Source organism: Homalodisca vitripennis, chromosome 3 (genome assembly GCF_021130785.1).
Source record: "Homalodisca vitripennis isolate AUS2020 chromosome 3, UT_GWSS_2.1, whole genome shotgun sequence".
In the NCBI taxonomy this organism is placed as follows: Eukaryota; Metazoa; Arthropoda; class Insecta; order Hemiptera; family Cicadellidae; genus Homalodisca; species Homalodisca vitripennis.
The window spans coordinates 206072349-206100131 of NC_060209.1; the positions used below are offsets into that span (position 1 = coordinate 206072349).

Sequence of the window (27783 nt, forward strand, 5' to 3'; positions counted from 1 at the left end):
CAAGAACTGACATCACCGACACCATGAAACTCTTTATGTAATACCAATTTATTTATAAAGTACAATTATATTTAGCAACAGTTATCCGCAGCTTTGGACATGTATAAGCTCATCTGCCTTGTTACCACGATCTAGATAATATGTCAAAAAGTGTAATTTATGGTCAATGCAAATTACATCAGTCTCAGAATTTTTATGTGGCATAATTCTTTTTGTCCAATCAGGAAAATATATATACATAGATAACAACTTTGTCTTTAATACTTTGCATTACAGTACTGACCACGCACTGCATACTTATTTGCATACATACAGTTAAAAGCATATTTTCCCCCCCAAAACTAATAATTTTCTTATCCAGATAAACGATGATTCCAAAATATATTTTAATAAAAAGTTATTTTTCAGCTTTAGAGACCAGTGGGGCATAGCCCAGAGGGATTTTCGAAATAGCAATAGGCTTATATGTTTACCGGAGACCCTAATAATCCATGTAAAATGTCCGTAGAATCTGTAGTTTTTACGTGATTGAGTAACACACACATCCATACCATTTGATTTTTATATAGTTGTACAGATATAGATTTAATATTCATTAAATGTATACGTAGATTTATTTTTGATACAACTAGCAATGTTCTACAACGATAACAACTAGTAATCATACAATATTCTAATGTTAATTTTTATTTTGTGTGCGGCCTTTCAAAATTGATTTCATCTGCAGAAAACTCCACACACAAAATATATATGTTTAAAAATAACACATTGTAAGGCATTTGGAAATATGGTTAGCCAGTATAAAATTTTTAATTGGTCTGTCTCCATTATACATTTTTTTTTTTTTTTTTTTAATGTCAAATGTTTACCAAGTGTATTGTATTTTTAACTTCTTATACTAATTGCAAAATTGTTCAGACCTTCCATATTGTATATGTGCAAGAAGTTCATCAATCGTGTTTTGATGTTCCTTTTGGTTTGCCCAATATACAATTTATCACAGTTGTTGCATTGAAATTGGCTTTTGAAATGCCTGTACAAAACAATAATTAACATTGAAAAATTGTGTGATCATTACTAGTTGATCAAATCAACATTTCTCCAACTGTTCCAAGAATTCTCATTACTCTACGTGTTTAATACACTTTTAGGATATTGGAGAGGTATAAGCCAGTGAGTTGTTAGTGGAGTCGGTGTACTTTCAATGTCTCTTGAAGCTGGTGATGTCGCTGGACTGTACTTAAGTTTATGCAAGGTGAAACCAGTATATTTTCAAAAATTATATACACTAAATTAAAATTATCAAAAATAATTATGAAGGTAATTATATTAAAACACTACTAATGAGAATAAGGCAAAAGAGAAAGCTAGGCCTTTACTTAGATGACCTAAGCAGAAATACCGCACACAAAATGAACCACAAATATTCTATGGTATTGCAGGAGTTTCTCCCAGCTATACAATAAAATTTATTTAGATTTTGATCCCAAGGATGGATAAAGAATGAACACTCTTGAGCGTTTCAATTGATCAACTTTATTCTAGATAATTGTCAACACTACTTCGTCTTCAGCTAAATAAAATTCTAAGAAAAATTACAATCATCATTACGCAACATATTGTTATTTCTTTTGTTTTTTTAAAAAAATATTACATCGCTAATATTTACAATAAACTGAACGTGAAGACAAACATATATAGTGTGATACAAGCAGGCCCAGAGCGGACCGACCCAAGCCGACCTATCACATGGCTCCATTCCAGCAGTACTACCAACACGTAATCTGCATGCCAGCAATAAGTATAAAAAATAAATCATGCTATAGTACATTCTGTGGTAAAATAAATAATGAAATGGTTATAATACAAATTTTATATTTATGTATTACAGGAGGAGCAATAGGATTGATTCGAAAGTGAAATTTAATATTTCTTAACCAGCAGAACTAAATTTTTCAAAATAACATACTTAATATTAATTACGATAAATAGAGAAATTTTCTTTCAAATTCAACAATATAGCGTATATTATGTTTTTAACTAAGTTTTTTAATTCATGAATCACCAACAATTGTAATATACAATCCCATCATTCAATGAATAAATTACTGCCCTATATAATCAGCATAGATAAAAATAAAACCAATTTTAATGCAAATAGATCTTACTCGTACCAATATGCCTGCTAGAATGGATACATCTCTATTTAGGAAACAAATTATTACAAAAATGTACAATAAGTTCTTAAAGACAAATTTACATCTCATATATCCATTAATATTTTAACAATAATAAATCTGGTTGAAATCAGTCGCAACGAGAACAAATCATGCAGACAGACAGACATAGCGACTGAGGGCATATTTTCTATCAATATACAGGGCAAGAAAATAAACAGACACTGCATGCTCCACCCAAGCAGAGCTTCATCGTTCTATTTACTGAGTCAACTCAAAATATCATTATAATAAGAGGATTCATTAGAAATTCTTATCTTCCTTATTTGAGTGTATTGTGGCCAAGTATTATTACAATGGATAAGAAAATCAGCAGGTTTACCTAGAAAAATTCCTTAAGAATCCACGATTTGAAAGACGCAAACACTTGACATTACACACATTTAGGAGTTTTTATTGTATGCAGGATTAAAAATTCCTAAATATGTGTACTTTGATGTGTCTTTATGGGCTTCTTTTGAATCAGCAGACACTAGAATGAAGTTTTCAAGGTAAGCCTGCTGACTTTTATATCCAATAGTAAAAACAATGCAAGAATGAGTGTGGATACCTGTGTAGTCTTCTGCCAAAGGCCATTCAATTTATTTATATGTAACATTAATAAAGTTGTAGGGTTGTTCTACAAAAACTCATCTCAGAGGTAAAAGCCTGAAAAAATTTGTGAAACACTGTATAATAGCGATAATTATTGTTAAAAATAATTTACTGTACTTTTTTTTTAATACTGAAAAGTTGTTCTATATTATAAATAAAACATTGGAAAACCGTGATGAGAATACTAAAAGCACACATATATTTTCCATTTATGACCTTTACTGAAGAATGGATACTTGGTTTTGTCACAAGGTTGAAAGACAAAGAGATTAAGTTAAAAGTTTTAATACAAAAAAGGTAATTAGTGTTATTTTTCTTTTGTTTTGACTTGAAGGGTAGAAGAATAGCTGTAACGTCGTCAAGTGCTTGCCATTAACTCAAACATAACGAGGCTACTGGAATAGGTGATAGCATATTGTGTCTGTTCAGTGTTACCACAAGCTCTCCTCCATAAACAAGAGATTATAGACTGTACAGAGTGATTATTGAAAATATACTTACTGTAGGCAATAAATCGTAACAATAAGAAATAATATGTACATATATATGCTTCTGTGTTAATACCATATTAAACACAAATTGTTTTTCCTTCTCTAGTTTCAACAGCTTTCACAAGTTTAAATTGATATTAATAACAAATAGTTCTTGTGAAAAGAATGTATTCATTAAGTGCATGGCTTGATTTACCTTTATTTTTCAATCTTCACAATTTATCAATCGTGATGACTTTATAAATTAGTTTTTGTTACAAACAGTTGTAAGAATATTTGCAATAATAAAGACAGGAGAGCATTTAAATACATTTGTGAAAGCTCAGAGAATGTGGTGTATACATGCAGACAGATGTTTTTAGTAATTAAATAGAAATTGTATTACATTTTAAATAAAAATTTGATAATATTTTGAAACGGGATAAAATTTGTTCACAAACCATCACTATAATTAACTTTAAAAAAACACTTTACAGTAATTACATTTTTGGTAGAACAAGGAAAAAAGACCCATACATAAATAATAAAAAGCCATATTGTTATACAAAACTAAGATTATAACGACATAAACAGAAAGTAAATCACTTGTAAACAATGAAGGAATGAAGAAACCACTGACTAATTATTAATGGAAGCTCTTTTCAAAGATTTAATAACTGAGGAAAACGCAATAAAATTTATCATTACCAGAAAGCATTGCATTGGAAATTTATTTTATACATAAAATATTAACAGAATCACAGATTAACCATCCCTCTAAGTAGATTTAGCTTAACTATAATTATCTCATTTTTATTAGCTTTTTTAAATCATGCAATTATATTCAGATCATTGATTTAATCAATAGAAACAATGAGATTCAACAAAGAAAACTTAAGGACTAAAATTAAAAAACAATAATATTAATAAAATTCAAATTGGATTCATAAAAATGTAATGAAATAAAATACTGAAACAAAAGTCAAAAACTAAAACCACCAATTTTATTATGAACAAAACTTTTGTAACCATAGGTCTGAAACTGTTGAAACTAGATCTCTACACAATACTCAATCTGGTGTTACTAAGGAAAGTGTCAAACAATTCCTAGTCCGGCCCGGCCCAATATTATATACAAACGGCATAATTATAACAATCATAATATACTCCCATACATGAAGATACGGAGTCCCGCACACTAAACAAAGACACTATATAATACACCACAATATATCGCTTCAATGACCAAGGGATCTGGACGCAACCGCAACGCAACGCACTCGAGTCCGATATCACAACCTGTCTCAGCGGAGAAGTGTTCGAGGCAAGAATAAAAAATTCACGGGGAAAGACATTGAATCACATATACATTTTGATGCACCTTCCTGACGCTTTGCCTCGAGGTAGTTCGCTTAGCTCGCTGTCGTCGGTTGTCGCATTACAAGATGACACAGGAAGTGGAGCAGCAACTGCTTCCTCCGCCCTTGCTCTTCTGCCGCTGGTCTGCAACAAGCGACACGGCAACGTTACTCACATTGTACAGCCACATCACATGTGTCAGCAAAACTTCCATAAGCTGCTTGCCTCTTTTGCACAGCTTTATTGTCTTAGCATAAATTTTCACATTTGGTATTTCAAATCCAACAATTTGTTCAAAAAGATATTAAACTAAAGTTAAGACAAATTTAAAGAAGCCCAGAATATCCTATACCTAATTGATTGATTAAAAATAAGGCTAGTCCTCAGCCTGAGGCACATCTGTGCCAACCCAACATGATTCCTAATACAGAGTTCTAAGTTGGTTTCGAGCCAGCAAAGCTGCTTGGCTAAAAAAGATATAAAGATGTGCTTATTGTGGTAGCCCCTTGTTAATCCTAGTGAGGCACAGGCAGAGAATATCTCCCTCCACCTGGAATATAGTGCAGTGATGGCCCAGATACTGTGAGGAGAGATTAACAACATTATTATTATTATTGTTAATTTATTGCAAGTTAATTTAAAAAATCTTTTGCAAAAGTTTCTAGATTGAGGGACATTCAAAAGGGTATGGGACACAGGAGCCATCATCTCATGCTCAGATTTTGTGGTGCACCACAGCCATGGACAGGTTTGTGGTGGGGCTAGTGCTATTGCCACCTCTAACAGTCCAAACAGGTTGAGAAGGAGCATCTTCCTCAGGTCCGGGCTAGGCTTATAATACAAGTCACTCCGACCAAAGTTATTGGACTGCCACCATGAGTTGCCTAGATGTAAATTATAATATCAGTTGCTAAACTCACGTTCTACTGAATCTGCATAAATTTAAGAAACCGGATAATTCAAAACTTTACACTTCTCTAAAAAAGTTTACATTATGAAGTACACTGTTGTTACTGAGATTGCTCTACATGATTTTTATTTAATTTCGTCCAATGGAAAATGTTCTTAGTCAAATATTTGTGTCCAAAATGAGATTCCTACAATGTTCCTTCTACAATACGAATCTAGGGATTATAAAGAATTTTTAATACTTAAATTAAGCTACAAAATGATGACTGTAATTCATATACTTACTTGTGGTAAAAAGCATTCTCACGCAATCTATTCTAAAATATAACTAACCATATTTCTTTATCAAAATTAAATTAAAGATCGTTATGGTGAACAGTAGACAATATTTTTCGGACGTGTTACAATTAACCCTTTTAGTGCTATGACATCACTGTGACCGATTCCATGAATCGCTTCTGTGAGTCTAGAAGTGCAGGGATCCCTGTAGGTGATTTTACATATTTCTTAAAACACACTGTAATTATATAACGGTACAGACTGCTAAACAACCATCTTTTTGTTCTAAAATCTGCACCATATAAATTTTTTCATGCTTTTGGTGGTCATTGAATATTTATATTAAATTTTGTTATTAAAACTGCAAATCACTCAGTTCAGCCTGTTTGTTCACGTTTGGCAGAAGGTACTTACATTACATTCTATTTACCGTGGTATGTTTTGTATTGTGGTTTTATTATCATAGACACATTACTCACACTATGGTGGAAATAACTCACACTAGATACTTGGTGGAAATAATTACAAAACGTTGAAACTACTATTTTTTATTTTACTAGTATAATTTTGATTCCAATCAGTCTATATAACACGATAACAAATTTAGTAAACGTTATAACAAATTTACTTTGTTTCATATTTTTATTTAAAAATATATCTGTAGCCGCCTTAAAGCAGTTTATAGTTTGATTACATCTGTGGTACCAGCAGTTAAATTTTACTTTTTCAATTTCGTTTTGAGGTATATATAATTATATTGTAATGTATTTTTTATTGATTGTTGGTTGGTACAGTGAAACTCAGTAAAAAATAAATTTAAAATTATATATTAATTGATATTATACATAAAAATCAAACTTTATCACACTGTGAACATTTTAACTTTTTTTATTCTTTTGTTTGCATATTTATATATTTGGACAAAATATTGTATGTGGGGGGTTTATTATTTACTTTATAATGAACAAACCAATTAAGGAATTATAATATTGTCTCTTCAAATAAATATGTTAAAATTTTTTCCAAAACTACTACATTTTGGGTAAAACAGGCTGCCAGAACTCGGGTAAGACAACAGACAATGTTCTACTAAAAGGGTTAAATCTTGCTGAAACATGGTTATAAATTTACATTTTTCTTTCACATTCTCTTGCACATTTCAAATTAAAAATATAATTTGAAAGTGAATTTAATAATGTACATATGTACAAATATATTATAAGTAATTTTTAGTAAGATCAAGACCGAAGATATCTGAAAATATACAAACACACAGTTTAAAACTGAACTCCTAATTTTCACAATAAAATAGAAAGAAATAAGCCTCAAATTCCTCATAGGTTAGTACAAAAAAAAATACAAACAAACCGAGTTAAAAGCAGAGTTGACGACTGCGGTTGAGGCGAGGAGGTGTAGTCTGAGAGTCGAGTTTCACTCCTCTGGGTATCCAAACTTTTCCTGTACACTTCTCCTTGTTGTTCATTATTTTGAGCCAAGTTTCAGCCAATCACAGTCGACAGGCGAGACGAACAATCAACTGGCAATATTTTACCTCTCTTCTCACTGAGATCAATTAATTGTTGTTTTAAATTCAAGAGAGTAGAACTTATTACATTTCAGATAAAAGTTTACTTTCTGAACATCGAGTAAAGTTTCGTGAAGTTGCATTAAATCTTCCAAAAGTGAAACAGTGGCTCATTTGGAAATACTACCTTCTGGACTTTAACATATTCACGACCACAATCAAAGTAATGAAATATTTAAATGATGTTTGCCAAAAAGTTAATACACAAAGCAATCGGAAGGTCTGTACCATATGTTTTAGTTTAACATCTTCATTGACGACAGCTCTCAACAGTGAGGCTGAAACCTCTCAAGATTTTAAATGTGTTGGCAATGTTTAGAAGTGATGTGCAGCAGAAAGTATTAGTTTTTAAAAATATTTTGAAACTAGCTTGAGTTATAAAATGACTATTTTGTCTGGTACACACAATGCAAAATTTGAATTTGATAGGTATATCAGGTCTTTCCTGTGGTTTCTAGTACAATATTAATTCTTAAATATAAATTTAATCTTTTATAACTTTTGAATAACGGCTTTAGAAAGATTCAGTTTCTGGTACATTCGTAGTTATCTTATTGGCTTTGAATATTGCACAGTCAATGTAGTTAGTTAAACCTTTAACCTTCTAAACTCTCATGGCAAGTTTCGAAGAAGAGTTTTTCCAAACGAACATTTAATGTATTTACATTCTAATACACTTTTAATATAATATATATATATATATAGTATATACTCTAGAAAGGCAAGCTGAATTTTTCCGTATAAACCAGTAAAGTGCTAAATCATTAAATACAAATTCATAAAGAATCTAAATTAATAAATGACACAGCCCAAATAATACAACTGCATTATCTAGTTATATAATTTTTTAGCGTAAATCTTGTAGCTATATACGAGGTGTGTTCAAAGAGGGAATTTTTAAGCTTCGCGGGTTTGGAAAGAACGATTGTCAAAATTGTTTCTATTATGTTGGTACTCATTCTTCTGAAGTATATTAAACCTTCCAGCTGTAGTCATTGTTTAATTTTTGAGTGGAAGCTGCTAAGTTTAGTTCTTCTTTTATGAATTCAGCAATTTTTGTTAGTTAAAAATAATGGACCAATGAATTTTTATCAAATTTTGTGTGACAACAAGGCAGTGAAGCCATTGAAGATGACAAAAGTGGAAGAAATGGTTATGCACGATCTCAGTATTGCACCCAGAGAAGTCACACAATGTTGGCATACAATTGGCTTATGTCATGAAATTGTTTAGAATGTTTTGGGTATTAAATGTGTGGTAGCAAAATGTGTTCCAAAATTTTCAAATTTTAAACAAAAACCGTTAAATGGAAATTGCTTAGGAATCATTAAAGTAATTTTTTGCCAAAAACGATTCACGTTTTTTCATTTCAAAAATTAAAGTGAACCTTAATAGGTTTTCATTGGCCATCATTTAACAAGCACAGATGACATTAAAAGTGTATCGCTGAAAGAACTAAAGGATATCTTAAAGATCGAGTTTGAGAAGTGTTTTGAGGATTGGAAGAAGCACTTGTAATAATAATTTGGACTATTTCGAAGGTGACAACATTAATGTAGACAAGTAAATAATTTTCTTTTTCAAAAATTGGAAATTCCCATTACTTTTTGAACATACCTTGTAGTTAAACTCTACTAAATGAAAACAGATTTAAGGAAAGTGTAAGAAAGTATATTTGAAGAATTTACAGATTGGTGGTGGAGTTAAGGGAGAAGAGTAAGGGAGGAGAGTTATCAGGAGTCCTTGGGCACCCACATGAAGTGGCCATCCCAGGTCTCACCTTGGGAGTTGGGCTCGGGCAGGTTCTCCCGAGGGACTAAGTGCATGACTGTGGTACGGCCGAAGGGCAGGCCTAGTGCGCCCAATGTTACATTGCTGTGTAGGAATCGGCCTTGGTAGATCAGCCGCAGAATCTCTGCTTTCTCCACCGCCTCCTCCGCCCAGTCTGCAACACAGTCCAAAGCTTTTTATTTTAAATAGCCAGTTGACAACTGCCCACATAACAACTAAGGTAAAGTTAGCAGAAATGGGCAGAGCAGTTTCTACTATTGAACTACCCTACAATTGATTTCATGGACATTACTCCAGAATTGGCTTTAAATAATATATAAACTACTAAGTAGCAATTTTCAAGAACGGTGGTAATAATAATGCATAAATAGTTTTAATTATCTCCATTGGAAATTTAAGATTTTTTCCTGTAGTGGCGGCATGTTTTCGAGCCTCGTGCAAGGGTTTTTTAAAAAATTTATTAAAAATATAAATTAAAAGTAATATATATAGAAGTATATATTTTTGTGTTCAGAATTAAACATATAATAATATTAGTATTTAAATTTGGCCTTAAAAAAATTTTTACTAAAATTTTTTTTCCATGAAATTCAAAATTTACATTTTTTTTAATTTTTATTTGGGGGGACCATACCTAGCAAACCAAGTTATAGTAAGAAAACTATAAAAGTGAGAGTACCATTGTGTGTCAAATTTATTCTAGTTTCAGAAACACATAAGCATTATACAAATTTATGAAACTATAATAACTTTATATAACAAAAAGCAGCGATGCGCATAAATTGTGAAAATAGGGTGTATATGTAAGAGTTTGCTAATAAAAGTTTTACTAATACAGTTTTACTTCAATACATGTTATATTGCATATTTTATTACTCAGAATGAAGTAAACTATACAGCAGTAGTAAAATAAATTCCATAACTTTTTTTTGAAGAGTCGAAAAAAGTTTCATTTTGTCATTACTCAAAACTTTTGCGAAAAATTTTCGAGAAATTTATTTATTCTAAAATAAATTTATTTGCACTACTGCAATATTTAAAAATTCACCACACACTAAACACAACACTAAAACACAAATAAACCTACTAAAACTTACTAATAAACACGACTCGTCACATCAACAACTCAGACGGCATCGACAACATGGCGGTCACATCTTTTACGTTCCAAACTACGAACTTGGTACGTTGCAACTACAATACAAAGAGGAATAAAACTATAGTATTCCTTATGCTTTTTTTCCCCGAATCCAATGGTGCATGAATCGAATCGATACGTTGCCGGAATATACTGTTATGAGTGATTATGCAAAGGAATGTTTGTTTATCAAAATTTTGACAAACAACAATCCGCTAAGGGTTATGTTTATCAAAATTTTGATAAACAACAGTTGGAGGGTTAAGGAGATTTATCTCATGGACAATTTTAATACTAAAACGTTTTCAGAATTTTATTTTGGTTGCATAATTAGGGAGATGTCTCAATTATGGTTAATATAGATCCAAATGCTTTTTAATTTTTCTTGTAAATTGAAATATTTCGGTGATCAAGTACAACAAAAAACCATTGAGATATGTTAATGTTATCTTTCAAATGAGACATGTACCATGTTATGACCAAAACTAAGAGTGTAAAATATTGTGAGGTTCAAAATTGTTTTCACAAGGCTAAAATTAAAATTGCTGCTAGTAGATCTAGGCCTTAAGCCAACTATTTCTCATTTTAACTTTTAATTTAATTAATTAATAATATTAAAAAATAAATCAAATGGTCTGCAACTCACAAGTAATTACGAGTATTTAGTAAAATTAGGTTTTAAATCTAGTCCAAGATTAAACAAGAATGATATTGGTGACAATTACTACTAACATCTAGGAACTGAGAGCCATCTGCTGCATTGTATAAGCACAAGATTGTTATGGAATCAATCCAGGAACTTGCTTTAACAAGAATGATATTGGTGACAATTACTACTAACATCTAGGAACTGAGAGCCATCTGCTGCATTGTATAAGCACAAGATTGTTATGGAATCAATCCAGGAACTTGCTTTAACAAGAATGATATTGGTGACAATTACTACTAACATCTAGGAACTTGAGAGCCATCTGCTGACATTTTGGTATAAGCACAAGAGGTTTGTTATGGAAATCAAATCCAGGAAACTTGGCTTTAACAAGAATGATATTGGTTGACAATTACTACTAACATCTAGGAACTGAGGAGCCATCTGCTGCATTGTATAAGCATCATAAGGTTGTTATGGAATCAATCCAGGAACTTGCTTTTAAAACAAGAATGATATTGGTGACAATTACTACTAACATCTAGGAACTGAGAGCCATCTGCTGCATTGTATAAAGCAACAAGGTTGTTATGGAATCAATCCAGGAACTTGCTTTATACAAGAATGATATTGGTGACAATTAACTACTAACATCTTGGAACTGAGAGAGCCATCCTGATCTGCTGCCATTTGTATATAGCACAAGGTTGTTATGGAATCAGATCCAGGAATCAATCCAGGAACTTATACAAGAATGGAAATTGGTTGACAATTTAACTAACTACTACATCTTAGGAACTAAACATAGAACCATCTTGCTGCATTGTATAAAGCACCAATGTTGGTTATGGAAATTTCAACTCCAGGGAACTTGCTCTTAACAAGAATGAATCATTCGGTGACCAATTTACTACTAAACATCGTAAGGAATCTGAAGAGCCATCTGCTGCAGTTGTATAACGCCACAAGGTGTGTCTATGGAAATCAATTCCCAGGAAACTTGCTAATCATTAACAAGAAATGGATATTGGTGACAATTAACTTACTAACATCTAGGAACTAGAGAGCCATCTGCTGTCATTGTATAAGCACAAGATTGTTGTAGTATCAATCCAGGAATCATCCAGGACCTTGCCTTTAACCATAATGATAATTTGTGTGACAATTACTACTAAACCTCTAGCACCATGAGAGAGCCATCTGCTGCATTGTATAAGCACAAATGATTGTTATGGAATCAATCCAGGGAAACTTGCTTTAAAACAGAGAAATTTGATATTGGTGAACAATTACTACTAACATCTAAGGAACTGAGAGCCATCTGCTGCATTGTTATAAGCACAAGGTTGTTATGGAATCAATCCGGAACTTGCTTTAACAAAGAATGATATTGGTGACAAATTACTACTAACATCCTAGGAACTGAGGAGCCATCTGCTGCAGTTTGTCATAGAGCACAGATTGTTATGGAATGTCAATCCAGGAACATGCCTATAAACAAGAATATGATATTGGTTACAATTACTACTAACATCTAGGGGAACTGAGAGCCATCTGCTGCATTGTATAAGCACAAGATTGTTATGGAAACTTTTTCAATCCAGGAACTTGGCTTTAAACATGAATGATATTAGGTGACAATTACTACTAACAATCTTAGGGAACTGAGAGCCATCTGCTGCATTGTTAATAATCACACAGGTTGTTATGAATGAATCAATCCAGGAACTTAGCTTTAACAAGAAATGATATTGGTTGACAATTACTACAAACCTCTAGGAACAGAGAGCCATCTGCTTGCATTGTAAAAGGCACACAAGGTTGTTTATGGAATCTATCCAGGAACTTGCTCTTTATAAACAAGAATGAATATTGGTGACAAATTTACTACTAAAATCTATGAACTGAGAGTGCCATCTGCTGCATTGTATAAGCACAAGGATTTGTTATGAATCAATCCAGGAACTTGTGCTTTAACAAGAATGATATTGGTGACAAATTACTACTACCATCTAGGACCTGAGAGCCATCTGCTGCATTGGTATAAGCACAAAGATTGTTATGGAATCAATCCAGGAACATGACACTTTATAAACCAATAATGATCATTGTGTGGGACAATTACTACTAAAATCTAGGCACAGAGAGCCATCTGCTTGCATCTGTATAACAGCACAAGGTTGTTTTATGGTGAATCCAATCCAGGAACCTTGCTTTATACAAGAATGATATTGGTGACAATTACTACTAACATCTAAGGAAACTGAAGAGCCATCTGCTGCATCTGTTTATCCAGCACAAAGATTGTCTATGGAATCAATCCAGGAACTTGCTTTAAACAAGAAATGAAATTGGATGACAATTACTACTAACATTCGTAGGAACTGAGATGCCATCTGCTGCAATTGTATAAGCACAAGGTTGTTCAATGCGAATCAATCCTGGAACTTGCTTTAAACAAGAATGATATTGGTGACAATTAGCTACTAACATCTAGGAACTGAGAGCCATCTGCTGCATAGTAAAAGCACAAGGTTTTGTTATGGAATCAATCGCAGGAACTTGCTTTAAAAGAATTGATATTGAGGTTGACAATTACTACTAACATTCTAGGAAACTGAGAGCCATCTGCCTGCATTGTATAAGCAACAAGGTTGTTATGGAAATACAATACCAGGGAACACTTGCTTTAAACTAGAAAGATATTGGTGACAATTACTACTAACATCTAGGAACCTGAGATGCCATCTGGCTGCTTTTGTATAAGCACAGATTGTTTATGGGAATCAATCCAGGACTTGCTTTAAACAAGAATGATATTGGTGACATTTACTACTAACATCTAAGGAACTGAGAGCCATCTGCTGCATTGTTAATACAGCACAAGGTGTTATGGAATCAATCCAGGTAACCTTGCCTTTAACAAGAATGTATATTGGTGGACCAATTACTACTAACATCTAGGAGATGAAGAGCCATCTGGCTGCATTGTATAAGCACAAGGTTGGTTATGGAATCAATCCAGGAACTTGCTTTAAACCAAGAATGAATATTGGTGACAATTACTACTAACAATCTAGGAACTGAGAAGCCATCTGCTTGCATTGTAATAAGCTACAAGGTTGTTTATGGAATCCAATCCCAGGAACTTGCTTTAAACAATGAATGATGGGGGTGTATTGGTGACAATTTACTACTAACGTATCTAGGAACTGAGAGCCATCTGCAGCATAGGGGTGTATAAGCACAAGGGTTGTTAATGGAATCAATCCAGTGGTACTTGCTTTAAACAAGAGAAATGATATTGGTGAACAATTACTACTAACATCAAGGAAACTGAGAGCCAATCTGCTGCATTGTAATAAGCACAAGGTTGTTAATGTAATCAACTCCATGGAAACTTAGCTTTAACAATGAATGATATTGGTGACAAATTACAAACTAACATCTAGGAACCTGGAGAGCCATCTGCTGCATTGTATAAGCACAGATTGTTATGGAAATCAATCGCAGGAACTTGCGGTTTAACAATAATGATATTGGTGACAATTAACTACTAACATCCTAGGAACTGAGAGCCATCTGCTTGCATTGTTATAAGCACCAAGGTTAAGTTATGGAATCAATTCCAGGAACTTGCTTTTAACAAGAATGATATTGGTGACCAATTACTACTAACATCTAGGACTGAGAGCCATTTCTTTTTTTGCTAGCCAATTGTATAGCACAAGATTGTTATGGAATCAATCCAGGAAACTTGCTCTTTTAACAAGAAAAAAATAAAATGATAATTGGTTGGACAATTTACTACTAACATCTAGGAAACTGAGAGCCATCTTGCTGCAGTTGTATAAGCAACAAGATTGATTATGGAATCAAAGCCAGGAACTTGCTTTAACATGAATGTTATTGGTGACAATCTACTACTAACATTCTAGGAACTGAGAGCCATCTGCTGCATTGATATAAGCACAATTGAGTTGTTATGGATAATCAATCCAGGAACTTGCCTTTAAACAAGAATTGATATGGTGAACATATTACTACTAACTTCTTATGGAACTGAGTAGCCATCTGCCTGCCATTGTATAAGGCACAAGGTTGTGTTTATGGAAATCAGACTCCAGGAACTTGCTTTAACAAGAATGATATTGGTGACAATTTACATTACTAACAATTAGTAACTGAGAGCCCATCTGCTGCATTGTATAAAAGCACAAAGGTGGTTGTTATGGAATCAATCCAAGGAACTTGCTTTAACAAGAATTGAATATTGGTGACATAGTTAGCTACTAAACATCTAGGAACTGAGAGCCATCTGCTGCATTCGTCATTAAGCAACAAGGTTGTTATGGAATCAATCCAGGAACTTGCATTAACAATAATTGATATTTGGTGACAATTACTCACTAACATTCTAGGAACTGAGAGGCCATCTAGCTTCATTGTATACAGCACAAGGTTGTTATGGGAATACAATCCAGGAACTTGCCTTTAACAAGCGAATAGATATTGGTGACAATTACTACCTAACAATTCTAGGGAACTGAGCGCCATCTGCTGCATTGTTATAAGCACAAGGTTGTTTATTGAATCAATCACAGGAATCTTGCTTTAACAAGAATGAATGTTATTGGTGACAAGTACTTACTAACAAACCTCCTAGGAACTGAGATAGCCATCTGCTGCATTGTATAAGCACAAGGTTGATTTGTTATGGAATCAATCCAGGAACTTGCTTTAAACACAGAATGAAAATTGGTGGACAATTGACTACGTAACATCTAGGAACATGAGAGCCCATCTGCTGCATTGTGATAAAGTGCCACAAGGTTGTTTATGGAATCAATCCAGAGAAACTTGCTTTAAACAAACCGAATGATATTGGTAGACAATTACTAACTAACATCTATAGGAACTGAGAGCCATCTGCTGCAATTGTATAAGCACAAAGGTATGTTTAAGGAATCAATCCAGGAAACTTGCTTTAACATGAAGAAATGATATTGCGTGACAATTAACCTACTAACATCTAGGAAACTGAGAGCCATCTGCTGCATTGTTAATAAGAAAACATCAAGGTTGTTTATGGATATCAAATCCAGGAAAACTTGCCTTTAACAAAGAAATGATATTGGCTGGACAATTACTACTAACAATCTAGGAACTGTGAGCCAATCTGCATGCATTGTATAAGCACAAGGTTGATTATGGGACATCAACTCCAGGAACATGCTTTAAAACAACAATGAGTGTTATTGTGTGAACAATTACTACTAAACATCTAGAACTGAGGAGCCCATCTGCTGCATTGTATAAGCAACAAGGTTGGTTATGGAATCAATCCAGGAACTTGCTTTAACAAGAAATGATATTGGGTGACATTGTTTACTACTAAAAACTTCTAGGACCAGAGAAGGCCATCTGCTGCATTGGTTATAAGAAGCACTAGGTTGGTTATGGTTATGGAATCCAGGGAACTTTGCTTTTTAACAAGAAAATGATATTGGGTGACAATTACTACTAACATCTAGGAACTGAGAGTCCATCTGCTGCATTGTAAAGCACAAGGTGTTATGTGAATCAATCCAGGAACTTGCTTTAACCAGAATGATATTGGTGACAATTACTACTAACATCTAGGAACTGTGAGAGCCATCTGCTGCATTGTATAAGCACACAAGATTGTCATGGAATTCAACCAGGAACTTGCTTTAACAAGATGATATTGTGACAATTACTACTAACGATCTAGGAACTGAGAGCCATCTGCTGCATTGTATAAGCACAAGGTTGTTTTATGGAATCAATCCAGGAACTTTGCTTTAACCAAGAATGATATTGGTGAAAATATACTACTAACATCTAGAAACTGAGAGCCATCATGCTGCATTGTATAATCACACAGATTGTTTTATGGAATCAATCCCCCAGGAACTTGCTTTAACAAGAAAAGATATTGGTGACAATTACTACTAACATCTAGGAACTGAGAGCCATCTAGCTGCATTGTATAAGCACAAGGTTGTTATGGAATCAATCCAGGAACTTGCTTTAACAAGAATGATATTGGTGACAATTACTACTAACATCTAGGAACTGAGAGCCATCTGCTGCATTGTATAAGCACAAGGTTGTTATGGAATCAATCCAGGAACTTGCTTTAACAAGAATGATTTTGGTGACAATTACTACTAACATCTAGGAACTGAGAGCCATCTGCTGCATTGTATAAGCACAAGGTTGTTATGGAATCAATCCAGGAACTTGCTTTAACAAGAATGATATTGGTGACAATTACTACTAACATCTAGGAACTGAGAGCCATCTGCTGCATTGTATAAGCACAAGGTTGTTATGGAATCAATCCAGGAACTTGCTTTAACAAGAATGATATTCGTGACAATTACTACCAACATCTCAGATGAACTGAGAGCCATCTGCTGCATTGTATAAGCACAAGGTTGTTATGGAATCAATCCAGGAACTTGCTTTAACAAGAATGATATTGGTGACAATTACTACTAACATCTAGGAACTGAGAGCCATCTGCTGCATTGTATAAGCACAAGGTTGTTATGGAATCAATCCAGGAACTTGCTTTAACAAGAATGATATTCGTGACAATTACTACCAACATCTCAGATGAACTGAGAGCCATCTGCTGCATTGTATAAGCACAAGGTTGTTATGGAATCAATCCAGGAACTTGCTTTAACAAGGTATTAATTGTCAACCACACTTGTTTGAGAGGGGATTGAAAAGGGAGGGGTCAAAAAAGTTAAAAATTGGCAAAAGATAAGTTTTTCTTAAATAATATCTTTTTTAGTTTGACACATATGAAGAATTGTCAGACACACAAATATTGGATTACTGTCATGTTACCAAATGAAGACTGACTATTTGGCTGAATTGCATCTTTCAATCAGCCTCTCATGGTGACCAACAATGATAAGTTCTGATGGTCCGTATGTTAAACCAAACATATATAATTAAAAAAAAGTTATTAAAGATTACTCAACCCCTACAGATTTGCTGTGTATTCAAAACCCAGGAACACATTTCCTAAACAACCCGTAAAAACTCAAATATAAGCAAAGTTATACATGAATTACGTATTAAAAATAAATATAAAAAACTTTGAAATATGTCGCAAAAAGACCAGTTGCAATTAACAACCTTAACAAGAATAATTTCAAATTATAGTAAAAAGAAAACACTTTGAGAGATTTGATGATATAGATATATTTTTGTTAGTTTCGTGTTACAGATAGAGACAGAAAGTCCTTGGCCAAGCTTACAGAGCAAAGCACGGTCAGTCGGTACAGTAACAGTAACAGTAACAGTAGACAGCAGATCGGGTCAATACGTCAGTTGGCTACCACCCAAGCAGTTTCTAAATTACAAAAAACACTTCCTTACTTTCTACACTAACCAATTCATCTTCTTTCTCTCGATAATCAGTTTTCTCTCTGTTCAGTAGTCTCGACCTACTTTGAAATAACTTAACTTGAATCAATAATTTTCAGTATGATTCTGGTACTTCTCATTTTATATAGCCAACTATGTGAATGGTAATTACGTTTCTTTTCTGTTCAATGTATTTAAAATTAACAAAAATAAAACAGTAATACTTTAATCCTAAAAAAATAACATACAAAAGGAAGGCCATACAAAAATTTGTAATGATTTTTGGATTTCGGACATTTGCCATCGTTATATGTAACAAAATGTATAACACAACGTTTCGAGGATTGAAATCAATCCAGGTGTCACACTCTCGCCTGTGCCGGTGTCACACTCTCGCCTGTGCCGGTGTCACATATGATTGTGCTCTTGAACTCACGTGCTCCTCAGTCGCTTGGGTGCATTTTCTTCTGTCCGGACCCCGAGCAGATTTCGGGTATGTTTGGACAATTTTAATTCTCTTTTTATCTTTATGGGCACACTATTTATTCATCTGATGTATAAGACAGATTTCAATTCTTGAAATGTTGTGTTCTGCATATAACGATGGCAAAAGTCCGAAATCCTATTATCCTATTAAACCACCCATCGTCAATAACAAACTTTAAACAAAGAAAGTAAATTGTGGCAATAGAATAAAAATATTTTAATTAAAACTTGTTTGCTTTGTCTAAATTAACGTTACATTTTAACGGAATTTTATTCTGTGTTAATAATCAAAGTATTTCATACAATGCGATCTGGATTACTGAGGTAGTTTGTAAATTAATATTACACATATATACACAATAATCACAAACCATCGTCTATTGTTTTTCAAACACTTGCATATAGAAAAATATTGAATCAGTGGTGGGACTCACCCCCCCCCCCCTTTAAATCACGAAACATCGCGGAGAGCCAACCGACCGGGAACACCGGCATATAACGCACCGGTGGAAAATAACACGGACATTTCGTTTTAGAACCAGGAAAATATAACTTTGAACCAGTGGTGGGACTGCCCACCCCTCCCCCTGTAATACCGTGACATCGCGGAGGGTCACCCGACCGGGACTAACGGAATATAACGCACCGGTGGAAAATAACCCGGACATTTCGTTTTAGAACCAGGAAAATATAACTTTGAACCAGTGGTGGGACTCGCCACCCCCCCCCCCCTTGTAATACTGTAACATAGCGGAGGGCCACCCGACCGGGACTAACGGAATATAATGCACCGGTGAAAAATAAGCCGGACATTTCGTTTTAAAAACAGGAAAATATAACTTTGAAACCAGTGGTGGGACTGCCCACCCCTCCCCCTGTAATACCGTAACATCGCGGAGGGTCACCCGACCGGGACTAACGGAATATAACGCACCGGTGGAAAATAACCCGGACATTTCGTTTTAGAACCAGGAAAATATAACTTTGAACCAGTGGTGGGACTCGCCACCCCCCCCCCCCCCTTGTAATACTGTAACATCCCGGAGGGCCACTAAACCGAGAACACCGGAATATAACGCACCGGTGGAATATAAGCCAGAAATTTCGTATTAGAAACAGGACAATATAACTTTGAAACCAGTGGTGGGACTCGCCACCCCCCTCCCCGTTGTTATACCGTAATATCGCGGAGGGCCACCCGACCGGGAATAACGAAATATAACGCACCGGTGGAAAATAAGCCAGAAATTTCGTTTTATAAGCAGGAAAATATAACTTTGAAACCAGTGATGGGACTCGCCACCCTCCCCCCCCCTTGTAATACCGTAACATCGCGGAGGGCCACCCGACCGGGAATGAAGGAATATAACGCAACGGTGGAAAATAAGCCGGACATTTCGTTTTAGAACCAGGAAAATATACCTTTGAAACCAGTGGTGGGACTCGCCACCCCCCCCCCCCCTTTAATACCGTAACATCGCGGAGGGCCACCCGACCGGGACTAACGGAATATAATGCACCGGTGAAAAATAAGCCGGACATTTCGTTTTAAAAACAGGAAAATATAACTTTGAAACCAGTGGTGGGACTCGCCCACCCCCTCCCCCTGTAATACCGTGACATCGCGGAGGGCCACCCGACCGGGACTAACGGAATATAACGCACCGGTGGAAAATAACACGGACATTTCGTTTTAGAACCAGGAAAATATACCTTTGAAACCAGTGGTGGGACTCGCCACCCCCCCCCCTTTAATACCGTAACATCGCGGAGGGCCACCCGACCGGGAATGAAGGAATATAACGCACCGGTGGAAAATAAGCCGGACATTTCGTTTTAGAACCAGGAAAATATACCTTTGAAACCAGTGGTGGGACTCGCCACCCTCCCCCTCTATAATACCGTAACATCGCGGAGGACCACCCTCCCCCCCCCCCTTTAATACTGTAACATCTCGGAGGGCCACCCGACCGGGACTAACGGAATATAACGCACCGGTGGAAAATAAGCCAGAAATTTCGTTTTAGAACCAGGAAAATATAACTTTGAAACCAGTGGTGGGACTCACCACCCTCCCCCCCGCCCTTGTAATACCGTAACATCGCGGAGGGCCACCCGACCGGGACTAACGGAATATAACGCACCGGTGGAAAATAACACGGACATTTCGTTTTAGAACCAGGAAAATATAACTTTGAACCAGTGGTGGGACTCCCCACCCCTCCCCCTGTAATACCGTAACATCGCAGAGGGTCACCCGACCGGGACTAACGGAATGTAACGCACCGGTGGAAAATAACCCGGACATTTCGTTTTAGAACCAGGAAAATATAACTTTGAAACCAGTGGTGGGACTCGCCACCCGCCCCCCCCCCTTGTAATACTGTAACATCCCGGAGGGCCACCAAACCGAGAACACCGGAATATAACGCACCGGTGGAATATAAGCCAGAAATTTCGTATTAGAAACAGGACAATATAACTTTGAAACCAGTGGTGGGACTCGCCACCCCCCTCCCCGTTGTTATACCGTAATATCGCGGAGGGCCACACGACCGGGAATAACGAAATATAACGCACCGGTGGAAAATAAGCCAGAAATTTCGTTTTATAAGCAGGAAAATATAACTTTGAAACCAGTGATAGGACTCGCCACCCTCCCCCCCCTTGTAATACCGTAACATCGCGGAGGGCCACCCGACCGGGAATGAAGGAATATAACGCACCGGTGAAAAATAAGCCGGACATTTCGTTTTAGAACCAGGAAAATATACCTTTGAAACCAGTGGTGGGACTCGCCACCCCCCCTTGTAATACTGTAACATCGCGGAGGGCTACCCGACCGGGAATAACGAAATATAACGCACCAGTGGAAAATAAGCCAGAAATTCCGTTTTAGAAGCAGAAAAATATAACTTTGAAACCAGTGGTGTGACTCGCCACCCTCCCCCCCTGTAATACTGTAACATCGCGGAGGGCCACCCGACCGGGAATAACGAAATATAACGCTCCGGTGGAAAATAAGCCGGACATTTCGTGTTAGAACCAGGAAAATATAACTTTGAAATCAGTGGTGCGACTCGCCCCCCCCCCCCTGTAATACTGTAACATCCCAGAGGGCCACCCGACCGAGAACACCGGAATATAACGCACCGGTGGAATATAAGCCAGAAATTTCGTATTAGAACCAGGACAATATAACTTTGAAACCAGTGGTGGGACTCGCCACCCCCCTCCCCGTTGTTATACCGTAACATCGCGGAGGGCCACCCGACCGGGAATAACGGAATATAACGCACCTGGGGAAAATAAGCCGGACATTTCGTTTTAGAACCAGGAAAATATAACTTTGAAACCAGTGGTGGGACTCGCCACCCCCCCCCCCTTTTAATACCGTAACATCGCGGAGGGCCACCCGACCGGGAATAACGGAATATAACGCACCTGCGGAAAATAAGCCGGACATTTCGTTTTAGAACCAGGAAAATATAACTTTGAAACCAATGGTGGGACTCGCCACCCCCCCTTGTAATACTGTAACATCGCGGAGGGCCACCCGACCGGGAATAACGAAATATAAAGCACCAGTGGAAAATAAGCCAGAAATTCCGTTTTAGAAGCAGAAAATTATAACTTTAAAACCAGTGGTGCGACTCGCCACCCCCCCTTGTAATACTGTAACATCGCGGAGGGCAACCCGACCGGGAATAACGAAATATAACGCACCAGTGGAAAATAAGAAAGAAATTCCGTTTTAGAAACAGAAAAAAAACTTTGAAACCAGTGATGTGACGCGCCACCCTCCCCCCCCCCTGTAATACTGTAACATCGCGGAGGGCCACCCGACCGGGAATAACGGAATATAACGCACCTGCGGAAAATAAGCCGGACATTTCGTTTTAGAACCAGGAAAATATAACTTTGAAACCAGTGGTGCGACTCGCCACCCCCCCCTTGTAATACTGTAACATCCCGGAGGGCCACCCGACCGAGAACACCGGAATATAACGCACCTGGGGAAAATAAGCCGGACATTTCGTTTTAGAACCAGGAAAATATAACTTTGAAACCAGTGGTGGGACTCGCCACCCCTCCCCCCCCCTTTAATACCGTAACATCGCGGAGGGCCACCCGACCGGGAATAACGAAATATAACGCACCGGTGGAAAATAAGCCGGACATTTCGTTTTAGAACCAGGAAAATATACCTTTGAAACCAGTGGTGCGACTCGCCACCCCCCCCCCCCCCTGTAATACTGTAACATCCCGGAGGGCCACCCGACCGAGAACACCGGAAAATAACGCCCCGGTGGAAATATAAGCCAGAAATTTCGTATTAGAACCAGGACAATATAACTTTGAAACCAGTGGTGGGACTTGCCACCCCCCCTCCCCGTTGTTATACCGTAACATCGCGGAGGGCCACCCGACCGGGAATAACGGAATATAACGCACCTGGGGAAAATAAGCCGGACATTTCGTTTTAGAACCAGGAAAATATAACTTTGAAACCAGTGGTGGGACTCGCCACCCCCCCCCCTTTTAATACCGTAACATCGCGGAGGACCACCCGACCGGGAATAACGGAATATAACGCACCTGCGGAAAATAAGCCGGACATTTCGTTTTAGAACCAGGAAAATATAACTTTGAAACCAGTGGTGGGACTCGCCACCCCCCCCCCCTTTTAATACCGTAACATCGCGGAGGGCTACCCGACCGGGAATAACAGAATATATCGCACCTGCGGAAAATAAGCCGGACATTTCGTTTTAGAACCAGGAAAATATAACTTTGAAACCAGTGGTGGGACTCGCCACCACCCCCCCCCCTTTAATACCGTAACATCGCGGAGGGCCACCCGACCGGGAATAACGAAATATAACGCACCAGTGGAAAATAAGCCAGAAATTCCGTTTTAGAAGCAGAAAAATATAACTTTGAAACCAGTGTTGTGACTCGCCACCCCCCGCCCCCTTCAATACCGTAACATCGCGGAGGGCCACCCGACCGGGAATAACGGAATATAACGCACCGGTGGAAAATAAACCAGAAATTTCGTTTTAGAACCAGGAAAATATGACTTTGAAACCAGTGGTGGGACTCACCGCCCTCCCCCCCCCCCCATTGTAATACCATAACATCGAGGAGGGCCACCCGACCGGGAATAACGAAATATAACGCACCGGTGGAAAATAACCCGGAAATTTTGTTTTAGAACCAGGAAAATATAAAATCATTTTTTGTCTCAGAGGTTATGAATTCCAGAAATAATCTGACCAACTTTTTGAATCGAAGTTGATTCATCCCCTAAATTGTATTATACTCATCTCTACTAGGTCTGTTTATTTACTGATATAAAGCAACTCGCTGCCCGGCCGGTGGCGGTGAATCGGAAGTCTACTCCCTAGTGTAGCGGGTACAGCGGTTACCGGAGCGAGCCTTCCTACTTCTCAGTTCAGTGATTAACTAACACTGCCAATCTCAGATAGTGTGCTTGCAAGCGACTCGCCTGCCCGGCCGGTTGCCTTCCTACTTCTCAGTTCAGTGATTAACTAACACTGCCAATCTCAGATAGTGTGCTTGCAAGCGACTCGCCTACCCGGCCGGTTGCCTTCCTACTTCTCAGTTCAGTGATTAACTAACACTGCCAATCTCAGATAGTGTGCTTGCAAGCGACTCGCCTGCCCGGCCGGTTGCCTTCCTACTTCTCAGTTCAGTGATTAACTAACACTGCCAATCTCAGATAGTGTGCTTGCAAGCGACTCGCCTGCCCGGCCGGTTGCCTTCCTACTTCTCAGTTCAGTGATTAACTAACACTGCCAATCTCAGATAGTGTGCTTGCAAGCGACTCGCCTGCCCGACCGGTTGCCTTCCTACTTCTCAGTTCAGTGATTAACTAACACTGCCAATCTCAGATAGTGTGCTTGCAAGCGACTCGCCTGCCCGGCCGGTTACCGGAGCGAGCCTTCCTACTTCTCAGTTCAGTGATTAACTAACACTGCCAATCTCAGATAGTGTGCTTGCAAGCGACTCGCCTGCCCGGCCGGTTGCCTTCCTACTTCTCAGTTCAGTGATTAACTAACACTGCCAATCTCAGATAGTGTGCTTGCAAGCGACTCGCCTGCCCGGCCGGTTGCCTTCCTACTTCTCAGTTCAGTGATTAACTAACACTGCCAATCTCAGATAGTGTGCTTGCAAGCGACTCGCCTGCCCGGCCGGTTACCGGAGCGAGCCTTCCTACTTCTCAGTTCAGTGATTAACTAACACTGCCAATCTCAGATAGTGTGCTTGCAAGCGACTCGCCTGCCCGACCGGTTTGCCTTCCTACTTCTCAGTTCAGTGATTAACTAACACTGCCAATCTCAGATAGTGTGCTTGCAAGCGACTCGCCTGCCCGGCCGGTTGCCTTCCTACTTCTCAGTTCAGTGATTAACTAACACTGCCAATCTCAGATAGTGTGCTTGCAAGCGACTCGCCTGCCCGGCCGGTTGCCCTTCCTACTTCTCAGTTCAGTGATTAACTAACACTGCCAATCTCAGATAGTGTGCTTGCAAGCGACTCGCCTGCCCGGCCGGTTGCCTTCCTACTTCTCAGTTCAGTGATTAACTAACACTGCCAATCTCAGATAGTGTGCTTGCAAGCGACTCGCCTGCCCGGCCGGTTACCGGAGCGAGCCTTCCTACTTCTCAGTTCAGTGATTAACTAACACTGCCAATCTCAGATAGTTTACTCATTTCTTGTGCACAATAGTTTTTGAGTGCCTCATAGTCCATTGTGGAAAAGTGTACAGTTAAGTAAGAAAGTGTTAACTGTTGTTCTAGCTGACACAGGTAAAGTAAATAACCACAAAAAAATGAAGTAATTGATCAACAAATATAAAAAATAGGAGTTTGGTGTGTACGAAAATGGAAGAAACGTGTGTTGAATTACAGGGAAAAAGACTCTTTCAGTATTCATTATGATAAAGAAAAATATCAAATTAGCCATGTATAACATAACCGTGTTTACATTACATTGCAATATATATATATATATATATATATATATATATATATATATATAATATATATATGCACACACATTTCTCTAGAGTTAAGTAATAAGGGACACATCAGTATAAGGGACAATGTTCAACTGCACCACAACTTTCAATGAGAATACAGTACTGTAGTTCAAAGATAAATAATCCCTCTGAGTAAGTTTCCTTGTCTTCCTTTTCTTTACTCGTTACATCAAGCTTCTTCAAACCGCCCTTGAAAATGGGTTTCCACGTTTATTTTTTTATTATCTTTTCTGCAAACAATGTAGGAAAAAAGTTGTGTGTAATAGTCCAAGATGAAAATTTCTTTGGTTTTAGTATAAGAATACCTTATTTTGAATACCTTGATTTAAAACATAATTAACAGCAACGATTGTCCATGTATCTGTACCCACCTACAGACAGACATTAGCATACAGTACCTGGATGTTAATATCACCATTTTAAAGCCTAAGATTATTAATTTGTTTATACCCAAAAACAATGCGTTTGGTAACAAATATAAATTTAAAAATACACTGTAATGATTTTTTATTAGGACTTGTAGATTTATTCAGTAAATTATTACTAACATTTTCAATTTCTCTGAATTCAATTTAAAGTTACAAACATTATAATTGTTACTTACAATTACTATATTAACGATTAACGAATACAATATAAAAATTGTTGTAAGGAACTAGGAATTGTTGTATTACTTTAACAATTTCCAGTTCATTAAATAATTAAAAATGCGTTAATACGTTTTTAAAACATTTGATACAGATTTCGTATCATATAAAACGCTATCCATATGTCATGAGAGAACCCAGCTAACAGTGAAGTACAATGTCTATGTCAGCGTCTTGTCTCTACATACTTTGAGTCTATACAGACACTGACCTGATGTATAGTACAATCTGCACTGCCGATTGCTGATTGGACACTATGACTTGCCGCACTGCAATCGCAACTGCCCTCCTGTATATTACTCGTATATCTTCAACACAATGGTCCCCAATCACATAAAACGCTATCCATATTCATGAGAGAATCCAGCTAACAGTGAAGTACAATGTCTATGTCAGCGTCTTGTCTCTACATACTTTGAGTCTATACAGACACTGACCTGATGTATAGTACAATCTGCACTGCCGATTGCTGATTGGACACTATGACTTACCGCACTGCAATCGCAACTGCCCTCCTGTCTATTACTCGTATATCTTCAACACATAAGTCCCCAATCACATAAAACGCTATCCATATTCATGAGAGAATCCAGCTAACAGAGAAGTACAATGTCTATGTCAGCGTCTTGTCTCTACATACTTTTGAGTCTATACAGACACTGACCTGATGTATAGTACTATCTACACTGCCGATTGCTGATTGGACACTATGACTTACCGCACTGCAATCGCAACTGCCCTCCTGTCTATTACTCGTATATCTTCAACACAATAGTCCCCAATCACATAAAACGCTATACATATTCATGAGAGAACCCAGCTAACAGTGAAGTACAATGTCTATGTCAGCGTCTTGTCTCTACATACTTTGAGTCTATACAGACACTGACCTGATGTATAGTACAATCTGCACTGCCGATTGCTGATTGGACACTATGACTTACCGCACTGCAATCGCAACTGCCCTCCTGTCTATTACTCGTATATCTTCAACACAATGGTCCCCAATCACATAAAACGCTATCCATATTCATGAGAGAATCCAGCTAACAGTGAAGTACAATGTTTATGTCAGCGTCTTGTCTCTACATACTTTTGAGTCTATACAGACACTGACCTGATGTATAGTACAATCTGCACTGCTGATTGCTGATTGGCCACTA

General features: G+C 37.2%; 1 protein-coding gene across 1 annotated transcript in view; it reads right to left on the minus strand.

Annotated features, from left to right (window-relative positions):
* Positions 1 to 1513: 1513 nt before the first annotated feature.
* LOC124358055 (ubiquitin-like protein 3) overlaps positions 1514 to 27783 on the minus strand; it is a 43287-nt gene continuing 17017 nt past the window's right edge. The window contains exons 3-4 of the mRNA XM_046810341.1: positions 9214 to 9378; positions 1514 to 4804 (exon numbers count right to left, since the gene is read on the minus strand). Coding sequence (XP_046666297.1) covers positions 4740 to 4804; positions 9214 to 9378 — 230 coding nt within the window. The 3' untranslated portion in view covers positions 1514 to 4739. The remainder of the gene's footprint in view (positions 4805 to 9213; positions 9379 to 27783) is intronic.